General features: G+C 40.0%; 1 protein-coding gene across 1 annotated transcript in view; it reads right to left on the bottom strand.

Annotated features, from left to right (window-relative positions):
• The window catches only part of Sorcs3 (sortilin related VPS10 domain containing receptor 3), a 602,076-nt gene that overhangs the window by 116,642 nt on the left and 461,443 nt on the right, over positions 1 to 23,991 (bottom strand). The window contains exon 8 of the mRNA XM_051199708.1: positions 972 to 1,061. Within this exon, the coding sequence (XP_051055665.1) occupies positions 972 to 1,061 (90 nt within the window). The remainder of the gene's footprint in view (positions 1 to 971; positions 1,062 to 23,991) is intronic.

Raw genomic sequence — 23,991 nt, forward strand, 5'->3', positions numbered from 1 at the left:
ATAATAAGGAGATATTAAGTTTTATAATTAAAATTTTCCATCAGTAAGATGACGTTTAAACAATTCAAAGTTTAACACAGACTGCCCACTTAAATGGAAGAAAAGTTAAAAATGTGAGGAACAAGAAGGAACACACGAGAACAAGCTGGAATGAACACCTCCGTACACGAATAACTGAAGATAAAATGCCAGGGGATATAAAGTGATGCATCTTCTTACCCTACAGCCCTCCTCTGTCCTCACGGAGATACTCTTTCACAGTGTTTCTTAGCCTCATCTCAGAGGCTGGCGTCTTTTTGTCATGAGAAATGGTAAGCGCACATCACGAGACAACTTCCCTGCTGTCCCGTAAGACTGTATCATCACATTCTGATTTTGTTCACAGTGAATTTACCTAGAAGCTGGTGTTTACAAGAAATGGCATCCACAGAACAAGGTTTATAATCAATGGAGAGGTGAAATGTCACCACTAGATCTTATTGCTCCAGTAATTTAGGCCATTTTATCTATCTCCTCGGTGACAGAGTGGAGTGGAGACATAGGTAGAGAGTTCATATTTACTCTTAAAATGTAAAGAGAAGCGAGACCACCACCAGACGTACTGTGTACCCTCACACTGTAGCAGCTGTCCTGCCTAGCAAACTTGCCCTGTGGTTGTCAATATCACCTCTATGGAAAGGAGACCCCTCCGAAGAGACCAATTGCAAAGCCAGTATTCCTTTCTCTCTCCTACTCTTGGCAAAGAGCCCAAGACCATGCCACATGCTTGAGTTATAGGAAATCGAACCCATGCCTGGCATGCTGCTGAGAAAGGAATACAGCACTCAGGCTCAGCACCAGCAACAATGACCAGAACCCTTCAGGAACTCTCCAGACTAAATGCCAGTGGCTTCCTGAATCCCATGGAGGTAGCCTCTCCATCCACGGCACTGTCAGGTAAGCCTCGGGACAGCAGGCACTGCATGTAGTACCTTTGGCAAGGAGTACTTGGGCAGCTTTATCTGGGCAAAGGCTTCTCTTCGATAGGACACGTAGTAGCTGGCTCTTCCGCCTACGGTTACCTGGATCACAGGGAAAAGAAAAAGAGATCAGATAGTTCCACAAGTTGGAAAGTACTGTCCTGCTCAGAAGCAATCACAGTATGCTCAAAGATACCTTTCTAATTATGTCTTATGCTAATTTCGAGTCTCTGGAGCACTGAGCATTTCCACATCATGGTGCTGAGGCAATCAGGGTACAATGATGATAGCCATTCACATTTTCCTACATTTCTAAGTAAAAACACAGGTTGAATCTGTACTTGGTCACTATGATTTGCAGATAAAACACACCTAAACTGTATTTTCAACTGCAAACTAAGAGACTGTCAGGATCAGTTTCATTTTTGATCTATTTGTCCAGTGTTGGTTATTTTTAATAATCGGTTAATACATTACAGCCATATCACCATGATCATAAGCATTTTTCAGAATCTAAATGATTAGCAAGGCTCAATGTGTCCTTACCGTGAAATTTAATTTCACTTCTGACTTGGTCACACTTCTCCATTCATGTTCATGTATCCGTGCATTGAACAGATGCTTATTGATCCTTCCCACATGTAAGCCCATTAAAGACATTAAAGGTAAGAGGAAAAATCCAGACATGGAATTCATAAACCTCTGCTAGCTCAGAGGTAGGAGGACAGAAATGAGCTTTGCCACCTCACTTGGCAGAGAATGGATCCTTCATTAAATGACACAGAACCACTCCAAGAAATGGTCCCCAGGCCCAGGTTTGTAGAAAAGTCCTGCCAATAAGGCACATCTCTGTGGAGGGCTGCTCTCGGTCCAATTATCCTAACTCCAGGGAAAGTAATATTCACAGAAGAAGATAACATGGCCTGTTCACAGAAAATAGCAGGGGGACAATAGCAACCACACTGCTGCAGAGGCAATTACTGCTGGCACATGCTCCCTTCTCACCAAAGCCCAAGCCCATGCTGGACACCAGCCAATCCCCTTACTGCTGTCCAAAGCTGGCAGCCATCCCCAGCAACTGCTTGGAGCAGAGGGGTATAACATCTCTATTGAAATCCACCCATCACTCCTCATTCAAAGAGATGACCTTCCCCATGGTTCTCTTCCTCTTCTTCACAGTTTGGAAAGACCCCAACGCAAGTTCTCCAAGCTGTCAGGTAGAGCACATGTTAGGCTCAGCATAAAGCAGAGCCTGGGGAAAAGCCCAATTCAAAGTTCAAGCTGTAAATGAAGATGGGAGACCCTGTTTATTCCTTGGTGTTCAGGGTTATCCCAGGACTCTACTCTCAAATGAGATTTTATTCCTTACTTTAAAATTTCAGAACCTTTATTTTTATTTTACTAAAATACTTGTTATTAATTTACAGTGTTTTGTATTGGCTCAGAAGTGGGTATTGACATAATGAGATTGATGGTTTGTGGAAAATTCCTTCAGGTTAAAATGTAACTCCTGGGCCTGGACCCACAGACATTCTTGGACCTTGCATGACCCTATGCATTTGTTTGTTTGATTTGATTCTATTTTAATTATAAAATCAACACATACAAGCATTCCTGCTAATCACAAAAACTAATTTTAGTATGCTTCAGAATCACCTAGATAGCTTATTAAAACACAGACTTCTGGGCCTCATGTCTGATTCAATTGAGTTTGGTTAATGCCAATGGATTGTCTTCTCTAATAAGTTTCGTGGTGCTATTGCTATCTAGGAACCACATTTTTTAAACATCATAGAACTAGAACTTTAACAGAAATTTGCATATACCTCTCTGCTCCTCACCTGAACTTCCTGATTGCTATTATTCATAGTGGTGATAATTTTTAATTGATATGAAATTACTATAATTAAACTTCTCTGTAATGCATAGCTTGATAGCACTTAATTCATTCACAGTTATCCAGTTTTCACCCCTATTTTGTCCTAAAGTAAAGGAGATCCCATATATGGGGTGACATTTAAGGACCCCCAAATATATGCTATTCTTAAAATATAGTTCTACACAGAAACTCGATTAAAATATAGTTCTACACAGAAACTCACATTGCTGTCCTTTTCACAGATTGCCTCACACACAACCTGGAACATTGATGCTTAAATAATAAATACAGATTTTGGTTGCTATGGACCATGAACTGCTCCAGCATATTAGAGGACACAGGAAAACCATTAACATAAGGGGTTCCCCCAACTGCTTAGACTACCACAAAATCCACACAGGTATTAAGATGCCTCCCAACACTTTGCCTCACTGTGTACCTCTTCGAATTTGCTAAAATTCTACAATGTCTAAACCTGAGTGCAGGCCTCAAGAATTCTTGGAAAGGTCTGGGATACCACTAGTTTACTGTTGTCCTGGCTATCAGCTTCTAGACTTCACCTCTTCCCTTTCTGTGGAGCTTTCACCATTTACTATTGCAGCATTCACATTCCTGTAAGTGCCCCTCCATGTCTTATACCATAGTTGTTTCCTCCATCCTTCCTAGACAACGTAAGTGTTATAGGTATGATGTTCACATTTCTTCAAAAATGTATGTCAAAGTTTAATGCCCAATGCAATAATAGTAATAATAGGTTTTTTCCAAAGGAGATGAAACTATGAACACTTGGCCTAATGAAGTGGACATTAGCTCCTTATAAAATGATTACAGACAACTACCTATAGCTTATCTCACCCATCTGTCCCTTCTGCCATGTAAGAGCATGGTAAACAAGACACAAAATCACAGGCAGAGAAAGGGCCCTTACATACAGCAAACCTATCTTTGCCTTGATCTTAGACTTGCCAACCTCTTGAGAACAATACTTTGGATGTTTATAAGTCATTCAATTTAAGATACTTTATCATAACAGCAGAAATAGTCTAATAAATAAATTGGTATGGGAAATAAGGTGTTGCTAAGATGTACAATAAATACTTGGCAATGGCTTCAGAAGTAGAGTGATGGGGAGAGGCTGTGGTAGCACAGAAATGAATTCTAGAAAAAGCACATATTGCAATGAATAGAGCTTTTGGGTGAAGATTCAAAAGAGAGCTTTAGGAAAATATTTAGTGTTGGAGATGACTGTGAGCCTGGGGGAAATGTGAATGTGATGCCAATGAGATTTCAGATGAAAACTTGGAGTAGTGCATTAGATACGGAAGGACAAGCTACCCTCAAAGAACTTATCTGAACTCGGTCTATGTTCTCATATTTGTGGAAAGCAGAATTTCAATGTATGAAGTTAGAATTTTTGGTGAGGGAAACATCTAAGCAAAGTTAAATTTGCCACATCCTTCAAGACAAATTATAGTAAATTGGGCAATGAGAGACTTAATTGTGGATAAAGTTTATATTCCAAAGGGATGTGGTACTAAACAGATTTGGAAAATTCTGATCTTAGTCATGTAAATGGTTAAAAGATGGGTTTGTATGAGAAAGCCAGAGGTGTGATCAAGGAAACATTTTACGAGATTAGTATGAACAGAAGGAAGCCAGGTGGCATTCATTAAAAGAACAGAAGAGTGCTCCCTGAGGCATTTGGGAGACTTCCAAAGCTACTAGTCCCATTTTAGGTCCAGAAAACCAGGGCTTTGCAGACAGAATGCTACCCAGAATCACCTGAGCCTTTGTTTTCCAGATTCCACTGCAGAACTTTGTAGATATCCCTGTTGGACATCATGTGTGGCTCAGGTTACATCTCTGGAAAGCTTAAGGATGCCTTGAGGGCATCCTGGGGTACTAACTCTGCAAGCACACAGAGTTCAAGGGCTACAGAGGTATGACTGTGTACACTAAGTTTCAAAGGATGCCATGACAAGTTCTAGGGACGAGGATGAGGCTCTCATGGGGTTGCATCTGCATCCCCACTAGGACAGGAATGGCATAAAGGTGGCCTATTCCACTTGGGAAAGTCTCAGCTTAACCATGGGGTTGAGATTATTCTCAAAAAGTGTTCCCCATGTGAAACTATAGCTTAGGAAAGCTATAGGTACTCCAGTTCAATTCATGAGTGCTGCAATGTGGGCTACACCCAGAAAAGCTGTAGACACAACACCTACCTCAACCTGCCTAGAAAACAGAACAAAGATCATTTTCAATCATCAGAATTAAAGTAGTTGGATTTGTTGGGTTTGGGACTTACTTGGAATCTGATTATCTCTTATTATTGGCTTTTGTGGTTTTGCATGGATATACCTAACCTATATGTAACCAACCACTGTATTAGAGTCATACAAGAACCCAGAGCTGTAGAGCAATTTCCCTGAGGATGAATCACAACTTGTCTCTCTCTTGTTTGATTTAGATGAGACTTGGGCTTTGGACTTTCGGGTTGATTTGGTACAAGTTAAGACACTGAGGTCACTGAGATGGAATGAGGATATTTTGGACACAACAATAAACAAGAATTGGGCAAGGAATATAGGAACTGACTAGTACTGATTAACTGTTTAAATCCTCTCCAGGATTTCATACAGAAATCTTATCTGCAAATGCAACATAATTAAGAGTTAGAACCTTTCAGGACAAGGACTCTTCCCTCATGGAAGTATGAAACAACACAGTGTCTCCTTCCTTTGCTCATCCCTTCTGCTTGATGAGGATACTGCGGAAGGCAACATTTTGAAAGCAAGAGATGAGGCTCCCTGCAACAAGGAATCAGCCAGTCAGTGCCTCAAACTTGGACTCTACAGTCCCCAGACCAGCAGGGAAAATCTCTATTGTTTATAAACTATCCAGACTTGGTATCTTATTGTAGTAGGAAAAATGATTGACATTGACACAACCATCACCAGGAAAACAATGGCTATATGAGAACGGTAATGATGATGCAGCTAAAATTTGTTCAGCATAGCAATCATACTCAGAAGTCCCTTAGCTCTTTTATAAATTATCTAGTTATTCCTCATGGCAGCACTGCAAAAAGTGTAAGATGCTGGAATGACTTATCCAAGACAAGACAAAACTGAACCTCACAAAGCTTAGCTCTAAAACTGTACCCCTTCACTTCTAAGTGGCTGGAAGAATCTTCCCTCTGTCTTACTCATCTCACTAAAATACAGTTCCTTGGTTCTTATATCTTTTTAAATTATACTTGTAAAGATCTGCAGCTGACACGTGTGTATGCGTCTCTGCGTTCCCAGACAGCCTGTTATAACACTGATGGGACTTTTTAAAAACCACGTCTGCTTAGAAGAGGAGAGGCAACTTAAACAAGAGTAACAGCAGCCTCTTTTCAGTCAGAGCTAGGAAATGGAACATGCTGCAGTAGAGTTCACCTCATTTGATTTTCTGTACCCTCACTTTGCAGGTCAGAAGACTGAATTCGAGACTGCTCAGCCACGGTACTCAACATCACATAGTGCTTCATTATTGCAGCCACAAAGTAAACACTGGCTTTCTTACTCCTACCTCTGCACAAACCCTGACTCAGGAAGTTAATTCTTACTAACAACTGAATAACAGATTTCTGGGATTATCTGCTTATTCACAGAAACTGTGGGCCTGGTATTCTCCACTGTTTCATGACCACAGGTGGGCACACAAAATTGCTACCCATTCCTGTCCAGTCCTGGATGGCCAATGTCTTATTTCCAGACAGAATCTTTAGTACCACATCCTCAGGAGATCTCCAGTGGGCTAGGGAGATGCCCAGCTGATGCATCTGCTGTCTCTCCATAATTATTTGTGCCTCTCTGGCAACCACACAGGCAAGAATAAAGTTTAGTGACTATTAATCTATTTTGATGAACTTTTCTCTTCCTTACAAGCAAATTTGCTAGCACTGTAAACCCAGAGATTATTATGACTCTCCCTTCCAGTGACACCTTTTATTTTACATTTGATGAATGTCATCCAATTATTTGCTCTGGGCCCATCCGTCATGCTAAACACAGAATTAGCTAGGTCTTTTCCTTACTAATGACTGGCTCGTTAATATGATTTTCTGGATTTCCATTATATAGGTTTAATTGGGCTCATAGCCAGTGAAAATGATTCCTTTGGATAAATGCATTGGTCATTAAATATATCTGTCCCTTTTGACACCCCCATTCTTGCTGTGGCCAAGCTTAACCTGACATGGCTTTTGTTATTTATTTTCATTCATCCAGTCTCTGAATGATACTTTTTCCTAGCACATCAAACCCAGTATATTACTTCCTGTCCCTCCTCAGGAATTCAGCAGTTGAGACTCTTTCTGTCATAGATGTGAGTGAACCAGTAGATTCTTGATTTGCAAGCAGACATAGGAATTATAAGAAATATAGAAACAAATATGAGTGCATAACTTTCATATTACATAATATCCATAGTAATTGTTAATAATATTTTTAGTAATAACACTATTATTAGATACTAGGTGGAGATATTAATAGCAGATAGCATTATTGAACATTTAAGTCAAGTACTGCTTATCTGTACATATTATCCATCTATTTTTTGTTCAGAAAGAAAAGTGAAATGTAATGAAGTTATGCCAAGTACTCAAAAATACACAGCAAGTTAATGGTGGCTATGGAATTGGAACCTGATACTTAACTGTTTTTAAAGCTAAGGCCAATCCTTGCACTGAGTGAGGCTTTCAAACATCTTTGTGGAGAGGGAAAGATCCTGTGTCACTCAACTTGCAATTTCACAGACAGGATATCCACCAACAAGGCAGATCTTTCGTGTGGAGTTCTTGTCAATTTCTCAGTCCCTGAAAAGCAATGCTCCATTGTTGCCCGGGAGTGAATGGGGCTGCTATCAGGATTTGTGGATGAGAAGGACCACAATGGAAATAAATTTGGCTTATATAAGGATGGTTGCCTTCCTTGAAAATGATATTTAAAAGCTTTTCCAGTTAGGTGATTATTGGGTCCAATACAATTTGAATAGTATAGGCCAAGAAAAAAATGGCTGCACTTATAGGTATGTATCAGCTGCCTGCCATGTGGTTCAAGCATTGTTTCTTCCTCCTTAAAGAAGGGGAAGGCATACTTGAACTCGTATAATGCATAAATAGCTTTTGAAAATTGTTTTGCTCATTAATTCCAGTCAGATTATTTAAAATACATCTATCTATACATATCAATGTGCTTAGCCCTTTTCCACCTACAGAAGTTTAAGAACACTCTTCTTTTGCTTTTAAGAACAAAGAAATAGTTTTCTGAATATTAGACCCTGAGAGTCAACTTCATGCCTGTAGTCCCAGATGCTCAGAAATCAGATATATGGCAATCACTCCTTGGTCTTCAAGTTCAAGTCAACTGCCATGACCACTTCTTCATGGAAGGTGGGGATGCTTTGGCTAATTCGAATTCATTTCCTAAAGCTGCTTTGCTAATCCTCTGCAGCACCACCCCCATGCAACTATCTATCTTAATGATATAGCTCTTGGAAGAACACAGCATCCTATCAGCAAGCCATCTCCTATGCTAGACTGTCTGACTCAAAATTTAGTGTTGGTCTAACTGCTGTTTGCTCATTTTATAGCCTAGACGCTCTGTAGTATTAATGTAATACCAGTTTTATATCTCCGTGTCTAGAAAGAGTGACCCTATTACCTAACACTGTGTGTGATGCTAGGCTGGGCCTTCTTCAAAATAGATTTGTGCATAAAATCTTTTATTGGTATCAAATGTAAGAGTCCCCAAATGGGTTCATCAAGAATAGACTTGAGATAAAAGCTGGCACTGAAACCAGTATGTCTTCCTCTTTCATGATTCATGTCTGTAGGTGTGGAAGAAGATGGAAGGGAGTGAGTAATGAACTTGCCAGTAAACTCATTTGTCAGAAACTACTGATGAAGCAATTACCACCATCAACAGCAAGATAAACAACTCCATTGTATATCAGAGCCAACAGCAGACAACTAACCCCCTTCGCTGCTTACTAGCAAGACCAGTAGGGTAGAGAACAATGATGAGCTAGAAACTCATAGGACAATGAGCTTGTGTCTAGGACACAATGGCTGGAAAAATTGATATGCTTCAATCTGATCACCCATATTTTGTCAGCTATAGCAAAATGACTCAGTTTCCAATTCCATTTCCCTTCAAAGGGGGTCCTTCCCCCATTTCTTAAAGAATGGAGCACATTAGTTGTTAACCTAGAAATGTGCCTGTATCTGGTTTCTCCCCATTGCTGATTTAATGACTTTGAGAAAGCAATTTAGATTTCCTCTTCTGAAAAATAAAGTTATAACTACTACTTCTGATGATACAGCATGGGAATAAATTCATCTTCATGGCACACACAGAGGGAGTTGTTTGTTGCATATTACTTGTTCAGGAAAGATTGCAGATAAAGATGCCTGTGGCCATAAAACAACTGGAAGGCCTTTTGGAGACTGAATGACTAGTAGTTATATATAGCCACCTGATCACACTGGCTAAGGGTGGAGCTCTGAAATTTCTCTTCTTACCCTCATCAGAATGACTTTTCAGGGGACCCACAAATAGAGACCATGAAGCTTAAATGACCTAAAGATTCCCATGAATGAAAACAAGTTTGCTATTTAAGTTCTGACTTTCATGACTTGGAGGGAAAGGAAGCCCTGGGGATGCCCATCTGACTCTCTGATTTATGAAGCCTGCTCTGAGGAGGGATCTCACACCTGATACCATGAATCCGATCCAAAGCCCATGACTGAGGATGTCGTAGGTGCTAGGGGTAGCCTACCGTTGTAGCTTTGCGAAGTGGGCATCGTTCTGGCTTGTTGTCAACTTGTTACAAGCTAGAGGAGATAACTACATTGATAAACAAAATGAACAATTAACCCGTCATGTTGTCATTAAAATCTAAAGAAATAAAATAAAAAAATAGGATCTTGCTCATTTAAAAAATGCATATGTAAAAATAAGCTGTCTGAGGAGAGGAATTAAAATAACAAAATTAAATATTAAAAAAAACAGAAACTTTTTGTATCCTCAGGCACTAAAAGTTGTGTGCATGTGTATGGCTGGTAAATAAAAAGGAAGAAATACATGCAAAAGTAATGATAGATATGGATTTGAACCCTCCAGAGTCTAACGTGAGGAAGGAGTCTAACATCAGGAAATACTTCTGAATAATGTAACAGTATCTGAAAAGTAGCCATTTTCTGAATTGTTAATAAGGATGACAAAGTTTCTTTTTCCCTTCCTCCATCCCTCTCTCCCTCCCTCCCCCCTCCCCTCTCTGTCTCTCTGTCTCTGTGTCTCTGTGTCTCTCTCTCTCTCCCTCTTTCCATATGGAATCTGCAATGGCGCACAGACATGTTAAAGAATTCTATCAAAATAAATTCCTTCCACACATGTCAAAAAAGGCATTGTACTTTGTCTCATGGACTCAAAATGGTTTTGTACAGTATGGAACTAAGAGTGTATTAGAGAATCCATTTTAGGGGTCTGGCTTATGCAGTCTTCACATATTTTAAAAGCTTTCCCCTTAGATGGATCAACGTGTTCATGTAGTGTGTTTCCTTTTTATATAATGGGCATTGTGGAGTCAGTTATTTGGATACATTCTCCTACAAATAGACAGTAGCCCTGTGGCTTCAATGGTATTCCTGAACTATGAAAATGGAAGTGAAACATGAGAGGGAAGGGTAACGTGAAGACTGAGGAGGATGTCCTGCATGATGTCAATATATGTTTCACTTACTGGTTGATGAATAAAGCTCTTTTGCCAGATGGACAGGCAGGATGTAGCCAGGCAAGAAGTATAGGCCACTGCTACAAAACTAGGAGAATTCTTGGAAGAGAAAGAGAGCGAGCTGCAAGTAGATGCCATGTAGCTGCCAAGGGAGTAGGAGGTCTGGGCATCACCAGTAAGCCAAGACCATGTAGAAATACACCGATTAATAGAAACTGATTAATAATAAAGATAGTGCTAGCCAATAAGAAGCCTGAACCATAGGCCAAACAGCTTGTTTATTGACCAATAAGGGAAACATATATTCACAGCATACAGAAGGACATTTGTGATATCCTTTACTTCATTTTGAACTCAGCCACTACTTTATTGAGTAATTTCAGACATGACCACTAACCTCATTCAATTTCTATAAGAAAGAAACTAACAATATTTACCCATTTTAGATTCTTGTGAATAAGTAAGATAAGATAATAAAATGATTTTTATTCCTGTAAAGTACCCTGGAAAGAAAGATTAAGTTGTACCAATAGCAAATGAAGATAATCCTTCACTGATAAATCCAGCTGAAGACATAGATATGTCCTGGCTGACACTTGCGAGGTACTAGATCTCTCAGTTCTACACACAGAACAAAGGCCCAAGGGCAACATGAATACAAGGAAGAGAAACAAGAAAGAGATAAAAATCACCATAAAACACATGGCTGCTTGGAAAATAATTAATTCTATTGATACTTTCAACCTATTTTACACATTTTGAAAGGAAAGGGAAAACAAGATGATTGATTTTCTAGAGATGAGGTTCATTGGGAACTGGGATTTCCAGGTGGTTTAGAGATGCATGTGAACTGTAGGAATAACAATGAAATTTTGCCAATGCAGGACCTGCAAGTCACATGAGTCAATTTCAGAACAGCAGGGGATGGATTGAAACAATCTGTCAAGTGGTTTCTTAGACAACACCATCACCTCACTACAGGAGCCACGCATATTAAAGAAATGCCAACTGCTACTTCTTGTACATTCCCCCTCTACATTAGCCTCTTTCATGCCCATCAGCATGATCATCGCTGCTTCCCTGCCATCATATCCATTGTCTGTTCTCCAGGACAAATTACCTTGTGGAGGAGGCACCGTGCACTTCTTATTTACTAATGAGTTGAATGACCTACAGAAGTTGGGCAGTCCTAAAATGGCAGAGTTCAGATTTAAATGTAGGTTATGATATCCTGACAAGGTCAATTATACTATATAGTCTGCAATAAGGATGAACTGTCTACTCTGAAGCCTTGCCAAAGAGTGGATAGTTTAGGACAAATCATCTGGATTCACGCCTAGAACCAACCAATTTCATGGTGGCCTGTCCTTCTCCTCTTCCAATTTGCCAACCCATTTATCATTATTTTTCTCCTGAATTCTAGGCTCTTTGTTGAGAGCCTTCTTGCATCACTTAGTAGTTGTTGCCATGAACAGTAGGAAGTTGACACATTTGCTGAACTATATTGATTTTGAGGATAGATAATGTATCTTATTCTTATATTAGTCCTCTCTTGGCATACTACACCCATGTCACACCATCTGGAAACTTTCCAGTACTCTATGCTCTTGGTTTTTATTTTTAGTATTTTCAATTATTCTTTGATAATTTCATATGCTATATTATGATTATATGCTATACTTTACTCTTCCTAGGTCACCCCTTACACCCCTCCAATCCATCTTTATGTTATTTCCCTCTATCCACACACACACACACACACACACACACACACACACACACAGAGAGAGAGAGAGAGAGAGAGAGAGAGAGAGAGAGAGACAGGCAGAGAGAGAGAGAGAGAGAGAGAGAGAGAGAGAGAGAGAGAGAGAAAGAACACCATCACCACCACCTTGGAGTCTGATTTTATTATACTGATTCTTGTTTGATCTGAAGACAACCCAAGAAATTTAATTACATCACCATTTCATAATTAAAGGGAGCAAGGTCCAAACAAGCTTCTTTGGGTCACTTTGTTTCTTAAAGTTGTAGCTCAAAGAAAATCTCAGGCTTTTTTCACTTTCTATACTTCTAAATTCTGTGTTTCCTGAGTCAGAATTAAACACACACACACACACACACACACACACACACACACACAAGAGATAATTGCATGGACTGTTATACAACTGGGTAAAAATTTTACATCAAATATTCCTTTGAGTGTAGCAATTCAACATGAAAAATCAGGAGCTGTAAGAAAGTTCGCCTTCCTGTGGGAAACACAGCAGCAGATGACAAGATGTTCTTAACCATCCAGTGCTGAATCCACATGTTAATTAATGCTGTGACTGTGATCGAATTTACTCTACCTTGTAAACTTTCATCATGTTTGAGGAGTACATGATGGATACTGGCCCTGGCTTTACTAAATGTTACACATAATATTAACCAACAGGAAAGAGCATGTTCAGCACTTTTGTGCTCTGATGAGCCAAGTACTGTCACAGGGCACTAACCTCACAGAGGCCATAATCCCTTTGGGAAGGCCAGAATAATATAAGTGTACCAACAGAAATGCACTGAAAACGGCATGTCTGCCACCCCTGGGCAGGATGAAAATTAGTTTCTATAATAGTCCCCTCACGGAACATCCATGGTGGAGTGAACTTACTCCAATGTCACTTTCTACAGTTAGAATAGGTTAATGTTGAATACTGTGGGCACCATACCCATCTGACTGCTGTTTACAGATGGATGGGACAAAAAACATAAGACAGCAAAGTCACATAACTAGCAGAGGGGCAACCTGAATTTTAATACATTGCTTGACTCCAGAGAGGCTGTGGGTATAGTCACCCTTTAAATCATCCAACACAGTGTGACACACACAAATTCTCTCTCTCTCTCTCTCTCTCTCTCTCTCTCTCTCTGTCTCTGTCTCTGTCTCTCTTACACACACACACACAGACAGAGTCATATGTAATATATGAACTGGCTTAAAGAGTTAATCTCAAATACTAAAGGACATTTTGTTTATTTGCTGAATGAAATGATGACTATAAGGCATAGAGATGAGAGAGGGCAGACAGGCAGAACTACTCTAAGTGACAAAGAGAAGGGTAAGAAAACAGAACTGGAGAAGAGGAGGAGGAGGAAGAGGTCACCAGAAAATCTGGAGAGGTATGGAAAGGGAGATTCAGGAAGGTGTGACTCACTTGTTGATTTGACATGATCTGTTTTGTGGAGACAGAAAGAAATATCAGGTGTGTGTAGATTGTATTTGGTATGCTGTGTGCATTCATTCTACTACATTGGAAAGATTCATTATAGTTTACGGTTTCAAAGGGTTTAGTTTTTCATCAAATAGAGGGGAAGAATATCATGATGTCAGAAACAATATGACATAAATAATTTACTACATGGTATCCAAAATGATGGAGGGAGGAAGAAAGGGAGGGAGGGAGGGGGGGTAGGTAGGTAGGGAGAGAGAGGGAAGGAAGGGGTCATGTCCAACACAAGCAAAGGACCCACCTCTTATCATCTCCTTCCTTCAGGTAGGTCTTCTAAAGTTTTCAATGACCCCCCCCCAACCACCCCTTCAAAAAACCCCACCAGTTAGAGACTAAGTCTTCAATACATGAGCCACCCGAGTAACACCTGATATCCATAATGTAACGCTGTATGGTACATGGTATAAATGTCACTTCATTTCTAATCCATAACTGTATTAGTTAGAGTTTCTATCACTGCGATAAAATGCCATAACTACACTTCCTTATCACTGTTCACCATCAAAGGAAGTCTGGATGGGAATTCCAACAGGATAGGAACCTGGAGGCAGAAGCTGATACAGAGGTCATGGAGGAAAAATGCTTACTGGCTTGGTCCTCATACCTTGATCAGTCTGCTTTCTTATAGAACTCAAGACCACCAGGCCAGGGATGGCCCCACCCACCATAGGCTTAGCCCTTCCCCATCAGTCACTAATTAAGAAAATGCTCTACAGACCTGCCTACAACCTAATCTAACAGAGGAATTTTCATGATTGATGTTCCCTCCTATCCACCAACTTTAACTGTGTCAAGTTGACATAAAACTATCCAGTACATCGTCTTTAAGAAAATGCATAGAATATCCAATGATTTCATTAAACTTGTTTCTTATTTTTTACCTTTGCAGAAGTAGTTCCTATTATAAATGAAGTCCTGTTTCAAGAAACTGTCCAAGAATTACAGTTGTGAAGGCAGGAATTCTAAATTTGTGTACTTTTGACAGCCTAACATGTTTAGATCCTTGTGAAAATTAACAACAGGGAGACAGGGTCAGGCTAATGCAAAACAAGGACTCAAGTTTGTTTTCTTCTGTGCTGTTCAGTACATTACTTTCTTGTCCTCTTCAGTGTGGAGATCTACAAGACAGCATCTTCAGGTTCTACAGTGCCAGTTTTTAATCTGTTCATTCAGCATCTCCAGGGCAATTTTTAAACCCTTTCCTTTTGTTTTGGAGATTATAATATAATTCTGTCATTTTCCTTTCCCTTTCACTCCTCAAAATCATTCATGTACCCCTGATGGGAGATGTCATTCTGTATATGTTTCTCATACTGGTTAATAATAAAGCACTGTTGGCCAATAGGAAAGGAAGATAGGAGGGACTAGGAGACAAGGAGGAAATAGGAAGGAGGAAGGAGGAGTCAAGATGGAGAGTCTGGAGAAAGCAGTATGCCGCCGGCTCCCCGGTAAGAGAAATACATAGATCAGCAGAAATGGGTTAATAATTAAGGCAGAGCTAGCCAATAAGAAAGTAGTAACTGGCCAACAGTATAATATCTAATACAGAGTCTCTGTGTATTATTTGGGGCTGGCGCGGCAGCAGGACAAGATCGGGCGGCGGCAGGAGGAAAAACCGTACTCCTTACAAATGGCGCCCACGTGGCTAACAAGAATTTACACTTAAGTTAAAAAAAAAAAAAAAAAAAAAAAAAAAAAAAGCTTAAAAACGCGGTGTTAGAAACAAAAGAACACAGAGAAGCAAGGTTTCTTGGTAGCAGCATTTTTCTCAGTTGAACTCTGCTTTGCTAGAGACAAGCAGATATTCGCGCGGCTCCTTTAAGGGAAGATTCCTGACTCAGCTTAAGCGGCAAAAAACCGCACAGGTTTTAAATAACTCTGCTAACAATTTATTGGTGTGTATGAGAGATGGCAATGGCAGTGACCACATCTCCAAGCCGGCAGCATGCTTTCTGGGTGGCAGCGCAGACCAAGGCGGTGAGCACAGCTTTCCTTGCTGGCAGTAAAAGTACCCGCCACCATCTTTGGTAAACCGCGGCTGACACAGCTATGACTTTCATTTTAACAGTGTTGTTTACCAGATAAAAGACTTGTGGCCAGACAAAGGTAAAGATTTACAGTAAAGACAGATTCATATTAAGAAAAACCTCTAAAGGTTTACAGTGTGTTTTAAAATATACGTAAACATGAAAAAAAAATGGTTTTAAAGAGACAAAGAGGAACTGGGTGTTGTAGCACACGCCTTTAATCCCAGCACTCAGGAGACAGAGGCAAGCAGATCTCTGTGATTTGCAAAGAAACCTGGTATGCAGAGTGAATTCCAGGACAGATAAGAGTTACACAGAGAAACCCTGTCTCAAAAAATAAAAAGTAAAAGAAACAGAGTAATAATAAAGCCACATAAAGATGAAAAGCTCAGAGAGAATCTGGTTACTGTATGCTATTGTGTTGTCTCTGCATTCTTTCACTACTGAGAAAATAACAACAATTGATAAAGGAAATGTTGCTGGATTAATTCAATTTATGTATTTTAAAAATGCTTTGACTCAAAAATTTAAGTCTAAGGACAAATTACTGGGGAAAAGGATTTCTATTTTTGTTTCCACAGAAAATGAAAAGCTGTGGATTCCTTCCAGACTAATGTGGTTTGATCAAGCCAGGCCCCCTGAAACAGAGTTCCTGATGATCCAACATTCAAAACAGCTTGGATAAAGCAGCCTCGCAGACTACAGCCAAGATTTCTGCAACTTCTTAGGATCCCCCATGACAGCGCCCCCTATCAGCAGGAAGTAGTTTGGAAAGAACGATGCCCACATTCCCAAATATTGTTTATAAATGTTTGTTTTCATTTAAATGGACTTGGTTATAAATGGGTAATGATCACAACCAATATTCTTTTTAAAGGTAAAAAGGGAATTATGGTATAGATATGATTACTTTGTTTTGGAATGGATTTTCATTTATTGATACAATTTAATGTCAATTTTGTGAGATATATATTTCTCCTTTTGTTTAGGTATTGTGTTTATATAGCTCATTTAGAAATGTAATATATAATTCAATACAGATTATAGATAATTACCTATGATAGTCAAAGCTTAGAGTTAAGTTAGTTAGGTTTTCAAGATACACAGAGATGTATCTGAGATAGATAGGCATTCTTCAAACCTTTCAAACACCTACAGAATATGGCATTTAAAATGGTTTAGGGTTTTCGTGACAGTGAGACATAATTGCTCTTGGCAATACCACCTGCACCAGAAAGGAAGATGGACATAGAAGAAACGTGTTATGAAGTTTGCTTTCAATATAGCAAGACTAACCTTTTGGACAAGGCTACTGCTCTTGTCTGGACTGTTTGACTTTATGATGTATAAATTGGACATGCAGGACCCACAGGAAAGTGACTCCTGATTCACGATGGACATTACTACAGAGATCCTGCTTTATGGAAGAGTCTGTGAGACAGTATGCAGGACACAGAGAAAAGTGACTGATAAACTGCCAATACAAGAAGACAGTTTAAAGTTTCCTGTGTTGCTGAAGAGTCTGCTAGACACACTATGGCCTATGGGCTGAAGATGGAAGATTACAAAAGAACCTTGGGTGACCAGGCAGTGAGTTGTCTCTGTCATTTCTAGAGCTTATATACTGTCCTTCTGTGGTCTTTGAAGGAGTTGAAGACAGATAGTTATGGTTATAGTTTTCCTTAGTATTAAAGATAAGTTACATAGACTTTAGACACACAAAGATAGGATAGATGATGGAATATTTTCTTCAAATCTTGCTAAATGTTAATGGACTAAATATTGTTAACTGTGATTCTTATTGGATAACCGTTGTGTTATATATTTTGCTGTGTTAAGGTTAAACCCCTTCTTTTTATTTAAACAGAAAAGAGGAGATGATGGGAGATGTCATTCTGTATATGTTTCTCATACTGGTTAATAATAAAGCACTGTTGGCCAATAGGAAAGGAAGATAGGAGGGACTAGGAGACAAGGAGGAAATAGGAAGGAGGAAGGAGGAGTCAAGATGGAGAGTCTGGAGAAAGCAGTATGCCGCCGGCTCCCCGGTAAGAGAAATACATAGATCAGCAGAAATGGGTTAATAATTAAGGCAGAGCTAGCCAATAAGAAAGTAGTAACTGGCCAACAGTATAATATCTAATACAGAGTCTTTGTGTATTATTTGGGGCTGGCGCAGCAGCAGGACAAGACCGGGCGGCGGGCAGAAAAACCGAACTCCTTACATACCCCCTCCTTGTTCTCTTTCAAATTCATGACATCTTTTTTCATTAATTGTTGTCACAATCATATACCATATGTGTCCATGCACATACACATATATTCCATAATATAAATTGCTCATTATAAAAATGTTTTTAAAGACTTATTCTATGGTGAACTTATGCATGTTTATTCATATCCTTACATAGCTTCTGATTCCATTTGCATTAGTGAAAATCATCTATAGGTTGTGTTGGTTTGCCATTTAGGTGACAGGACCAGTAATAGTTGAGAAAAAGCCTCTGGAGCCAAATGGCCTGAATGCTCTATGCCACTGCTTATAAGTAGTTTAATTGATCTTGGGAAACACTGTAACCTCTCTGTAACTCTTCAACAATAAAATAGGAATTAACCCATAGAGTATCATAATAATTACATTCATTCACAAAAAACCCTAGCTCATATTACCCATTTATTTGGGATTCTCCAAAATTCCATACTATTATGTGGTGAAGAAAATTAGCCAGAATCTAAAACCAAGAGAAGATGGCAGAGGGAGAAAAACTGAACTCTGCGAATGGTAGTGATCCTCATGAAAAGGGATCATCTACCGCTCACTTCACAAACATGTGTCTCCAACAGTTGAAAGGAATATGGGACATATCCTCTGTACCTTTTCCCTTTCCCACAGAGAACACCTAAGAAGCAATTACATGGTATCATGAAATAATTAACACAATCACACTGAGAGTTCTCACAGTATTTTTTCTGTGTTACACCTGGAAGCAAGAGCCACCCGAGTAGCCAGGAAACCTGCAAGTTTATCCCAAAAACCTGGACGTAAGTCTTAGACTGTGCTATACTTGCCAATTGCTTTCTGTGGAGTTACCACACCATTTCATCCCCCACCCCAAAAAAAGCCTTCTTCACAGAAGAGGGTACAAGCAATCTTGTCTGGCCACGAGGGGAAGAAGTATTATAGAATAGTTTAAGACACATTGCATTTGTCTGTGCTGTAGAACTTTTGCTTAATGATGCAAAGACGAGTTGCATTCTTTTATGCTGCATTTGTTTAACTCTGTGAACCTGTGTTAATTTGACTGTCTTACATACCTGATTGGTCTCCTAAAGAGCTGAATGGCCAATAGCAAGGCAGGAGAAAAGATATGTGGGGGGCTGGAAGGCAGAGAGAATGAACAGGAGGAGAAATCTGAGAGGAAAAAATATTGAGGAACAAGAGAAGGAGAAGGACGCCAGGGACCAGCCACACAGCCACACAGCTAGGCATGGAATAAGAAGGAAAGAAGATATACAGAAATAGAGAGGTAACAGACAAGAGGCAAAAGACAGTCAGGATAATTTAAGGGAAGCTGGCTAGGAACAAGCCAAACTAAGGATGATCATTCATAAGAAAGAAATAATTCACCATGTGTATTTCTTTGGGATCTGGGTGGCTGGCCCCCAAAGGTAAAGTCTTAGGACTATTCATGAATGTGACTAAGCTTATGTCCCTGACAAACATGTCCTCAGTTAAAAGAAAACAAAATTGGGCGACACAGATTAAAAGACTCAGATGATTTTGAAATCCAAAAAGCATAGAGGAAAAGCCAAGCCAAAAGTTGTTGGTTTGAACAAAGGTGTATGTTATAGCTTCAAATCTAGTAGCATTGGGTAGAATAAAGTGGAAATATTCCGAGTACAGAGAGGAAGAAGGGAGGGGAGGAGTGGCTGATAAGCAAGCTTATCCTCAAGGCATGCCTCTTCTCCACGTCAATAGGCTAGGTTCTATGACTGGTGGTATGTCCCAGAGCCCAGCCTCGGGGTGGCATTCCTGGGCTCTGCCTCTTGCATCCGGCAGGTCTCTGTCTGCAAGCACACTCCTTCCCAGAATGGCAGGGCTAATCAGACCCATCCTTTAAACATCTTCATCCTATTGCTTTCATAATCAGCTTCTAATGTTCTGCTCGATAGATGTGGGGCCAGCTAGACCCAGTGCTTGAACAGCTGCTTGGGACGTGGAACTATTCTCTGCGCCATTGATCACAAAGACAAAAATCAATCCCAGCTAAGAAGAAAGAAGTTAAAAATAAATTGCAGGAATTGATTTCTGTTCAGACATTCTGACTCCCAATTTAGGAGGTGGGGAAGGAAGAGTGTGCGCCCTCCTGTCATGAAATCATTCCCCACATCCCAGGCTCAAGTGAAGACTGAGAATATTTTATACATATACATGGTTCTCTTTTAATGCATGCTCAATATTACTTAGTTTTGCTTCTTAATAACTATCAAAGGTGACAATCCATTTAAATCCTAAACTCCCATTAGAAGTTAAAGAGGGCCAGAGAGATGACTCAGTGAAGTGCTTACTCTGTGACCGTGAGGACGGAAGGAGCATCAAAGATGAGTAAGATCTCCAGCATCCGAATGAGCTAAAAAACAAAACTGGGCCGGGCAGTGCACACCTGAAACTTCAATAGGACAGAGACTGCAGCTTCCTGTGGCTCGATCACCAACTGGGTCTGCTCTGGGTTCAGTGAGTGACCTTGTCTCCTAAAACAGGATGGAGACTGGAGGACAAAGATGCTTGACAGCAATACTTATCCTGCTCTTTCTCTCTGTCTCTCTCGTGTATACACACACACACACACACACACACACACACACACACACACACACGCACGCACGCACGCACGCACACACACACACACACACACACACACAAACACAGAAACATGGGGAGGGGGGAACATGGAAGGTTATGCATACCTATAATCCCAGTACTGAGGAAGCTAAAGCTAGAGAATTCTGAATTTGAGGCCAGCTTAAGCTATGTAGTAAAATGAAAATAATAATAATAATAATCCCCAAGTAGTAGCAACCAAAGAAAAAAGCAAGCTTTATTGAGTTTACTACAACATCTCCCATATGTAACTACTGGGCTTGGTGGATGGTAGAAACTTCAGAAATATCTGTTGAGCATCTTGATGAAAAATGAACGAGTTCCTATTTCTGTCTCTCACCATTATGCAGATTTGTTCATAGATTCATCTGAATTTGCAATTATTGTTCCCATTCGTTGTGTGCTTGGTGGCTATCCTTCTCTCCCCATATTATGAGCCCGCCTATGGCTGGTACTACATTTTTCTTATTTGCATATTTATTTCTATATGTGTGATCTCTAGGGATCATAACCTTATTTACTCTTGGACTTTCATATTTCATATTTTCTCTGTTTATTTCTCTCTTGTGTTCCCCCAAGAAGCTGCCTTGTGGAATAAAGAAGGAAAAATCAGCAATTCCGTGGGAGATTTGCTGCAATGCAAATATCCTGTTCTCCACATAATTCTGATATTGAAGGGATGCGATATGGAAATCCTTCTGGGTAGTTTTCCTATGTGACTGAAAGGCACAACCTGTATAGTGAGCAGATCTTTGTACTCTGGTTGAGAAATTCTCAGAAGGTAAATTTTGGAACAATACGGTCCGTTTCTTTTCAGTTTGGGCTCTCTGAAATATTATGGTTCACGCAAGTGCCATGAGAGTGTCTTTCAGGGGAGAAAGAATGTCCTGGAGGAGTGTTGAAGCTGTACAGACCTGTGCCCTTTTAAAGTAGTTCAAATCTGCATACCTCTGCCTTTTTTTCTGAGAGTCCTCTGATAGTTTTGTCTCAAAGTGGTTCTTACTCAGCAAGAGCACAATGATGCAACCCCATGTCTTCTAAAACAGTAACTGCTCTTCAGAGAGGGCACATGATCACCCATGATCACACAAGTTAATGATGCAGATGGAATTATGCAATGGAACACTGCCTCTCACTTGCCTGTTGACCCAAGGCATGCCGATCCCTGTTATGAGAGATTCTTTGCCTTGAACACTATGCTTAAGTTGGATAACACAAGCAATTCCCCTGCCTTGAGAACCAGATAGAACACTTCTTTGTTTGGTAAACCATCCCTCACAGTGTGATACCCTGTGGATTCCATCAGTGCAGTATGAGTTTTTTGAGGACTTCTCATGGAGTGTGCTGTTCTATGATCACTCAGACCTAACACAAAGTAGGATGAATTGCTTCCTCCACTGTTTGCTATAAAGCAAAGGGAAGCATGTTAAGCTTTCCACAAATCATTGTAAAATAGATGGATGAATGAAAGCTTGAAGAATCTGTCAATTGCTATTTCTTTCTTTGATTGAGTCTATACCAACGTTGAGTAGATGGGATCAAATAAAGCTGATTAATTAATGTTCCCACCATAATGAAACCTCAGAAGCCTTATTCTCATTGACCATGAGGGGATGCACAGGCACAGTCCTAGATGCCTCTTGCAGGAATGCCAAATGTTTGTTTACTCCATTAGTTAGGTTTGGAGTTAAAAGGAAAGTTAAAAAATTTTAAAGTTGAAACTCTGAAATAATAAGTGTATATGTGTGTGTGTGTGTGTGTGTGTGTGTGTGTGTGTGTGTGTGTGTGTGCGCGCGCGCGTGTGTGTGCGTGTATGTGTATGTATGTATCCAGGTAAGAAGGGTAATGGAAAAAGAACAGACTTACTTGTCTATTACTCAGTCAACAACCCAGTTGCCTTCATTATCACCATGGTTGTTTTAAAACAGCAAAATTGTCTTTAACAGGGAAAGGAGTTCTACTGGCAGGTAGAGTTAGAGGAGTAGTTGTCCAGGACCTGCAAGGACTTAGCAAGGAAGTGAAATTGGGACACTTAGCCAATTTACAACTGCACAGCTCCTCTCCTCTGAGTCTTGGGAGAAGACACCTTCCAAACTGTAAACTGTACCAAGAAAGTTATCCAGTGAGTGACAAGAGAAAGAGTAGAATATGGATGAGAAGGGTATTTGCCACTGGCACGGGGTCCTCATGTTGCATCCCTGTAATGGGTGTGTGAGTAAGTCCTGCACATGTGAGGATCATCTCTCGGGGACACAAGAATGACTACATTGTAGTCAATTGTCATCATCAAGCATTTCTTTGATTGATGAGTCGAGTCGCAATCTCTAATATATAACAAGACATTCAGTTCTTTACACAGAATCCACTTGTCAGGGAATAGACAAGATATCCTTTCCTAGTATCTACAGAAATTGGACAACTCCCACCTATGGTGCTGGTAAAGTCACCCAGAGAAACGCCTGAGAAGATCAACTCAGTGCTAACGTGAAGAAAACCAAACATGAAATTGGCTCTTGTCTACTTTTGTCATATTTTAGGAGCTCAGGCATCTAAGTCATGTGCTTAGCCTGCCACTTCCTTAGCTACATGAAAAAATAAGATTCTTTACACAACTGAAGCTTGGCTACCCCCCACTAAAAAGGAAAGACAATATAGTATCTGTCACATAAAAGCTCACAAACATTGAAAAATAAAATAAAATGCACATAACAGACACAAATTTGCCACTAAGTAATTGTGATGTCTTTTCCCTACTATGACATTTTTTTTTTCAGTTTGATGATGGTTGGAAAAGATTCATGTGGTCAGGGAAAAAGAACACTCTGAAAGTCAGTGCTTCCAAAATTGAAAACAGCAAGTATCCCAACTATGTGAGAGACTGCAAACTGTGGCTGCTTTGAGCTGATGATAGAAAAAACCCTGTGCTGTCTTATATCACACATCTATTTTCTGCTCAAGACTCAGGGGCTGTCTCTAATGATGAGAGGCTGAATGATTAGCCACCATGAGTGGCCATCTTACCTGTAAAATGCATTGCCAAACTATTACATTAATAACCCTGCCTTCTTTTGGGTATGGAGAAGCTATTGGCAGTTTTCCTCACTAACTACAATAACCCAGTCTTCTATATAGCTATGCACAATCAACCACGGTCCAATCAACAGATAGGAATTCATGCCTGGAACTACAAACT

This window comes from Phodopus roborovskii, unplaced genomic scaffold, assembly GCF_943737965.1.
Source record: "Phodopus roborovskii unplaced genomic scaffold, PHOROB, whole genome shotgun sequence".
Lineage (NCBI taxonomy): Eukaryota > Metazoa > Chordata > Mammalia > Rodentia > Cricetidae > Phodopus > Phodopus roborovskii.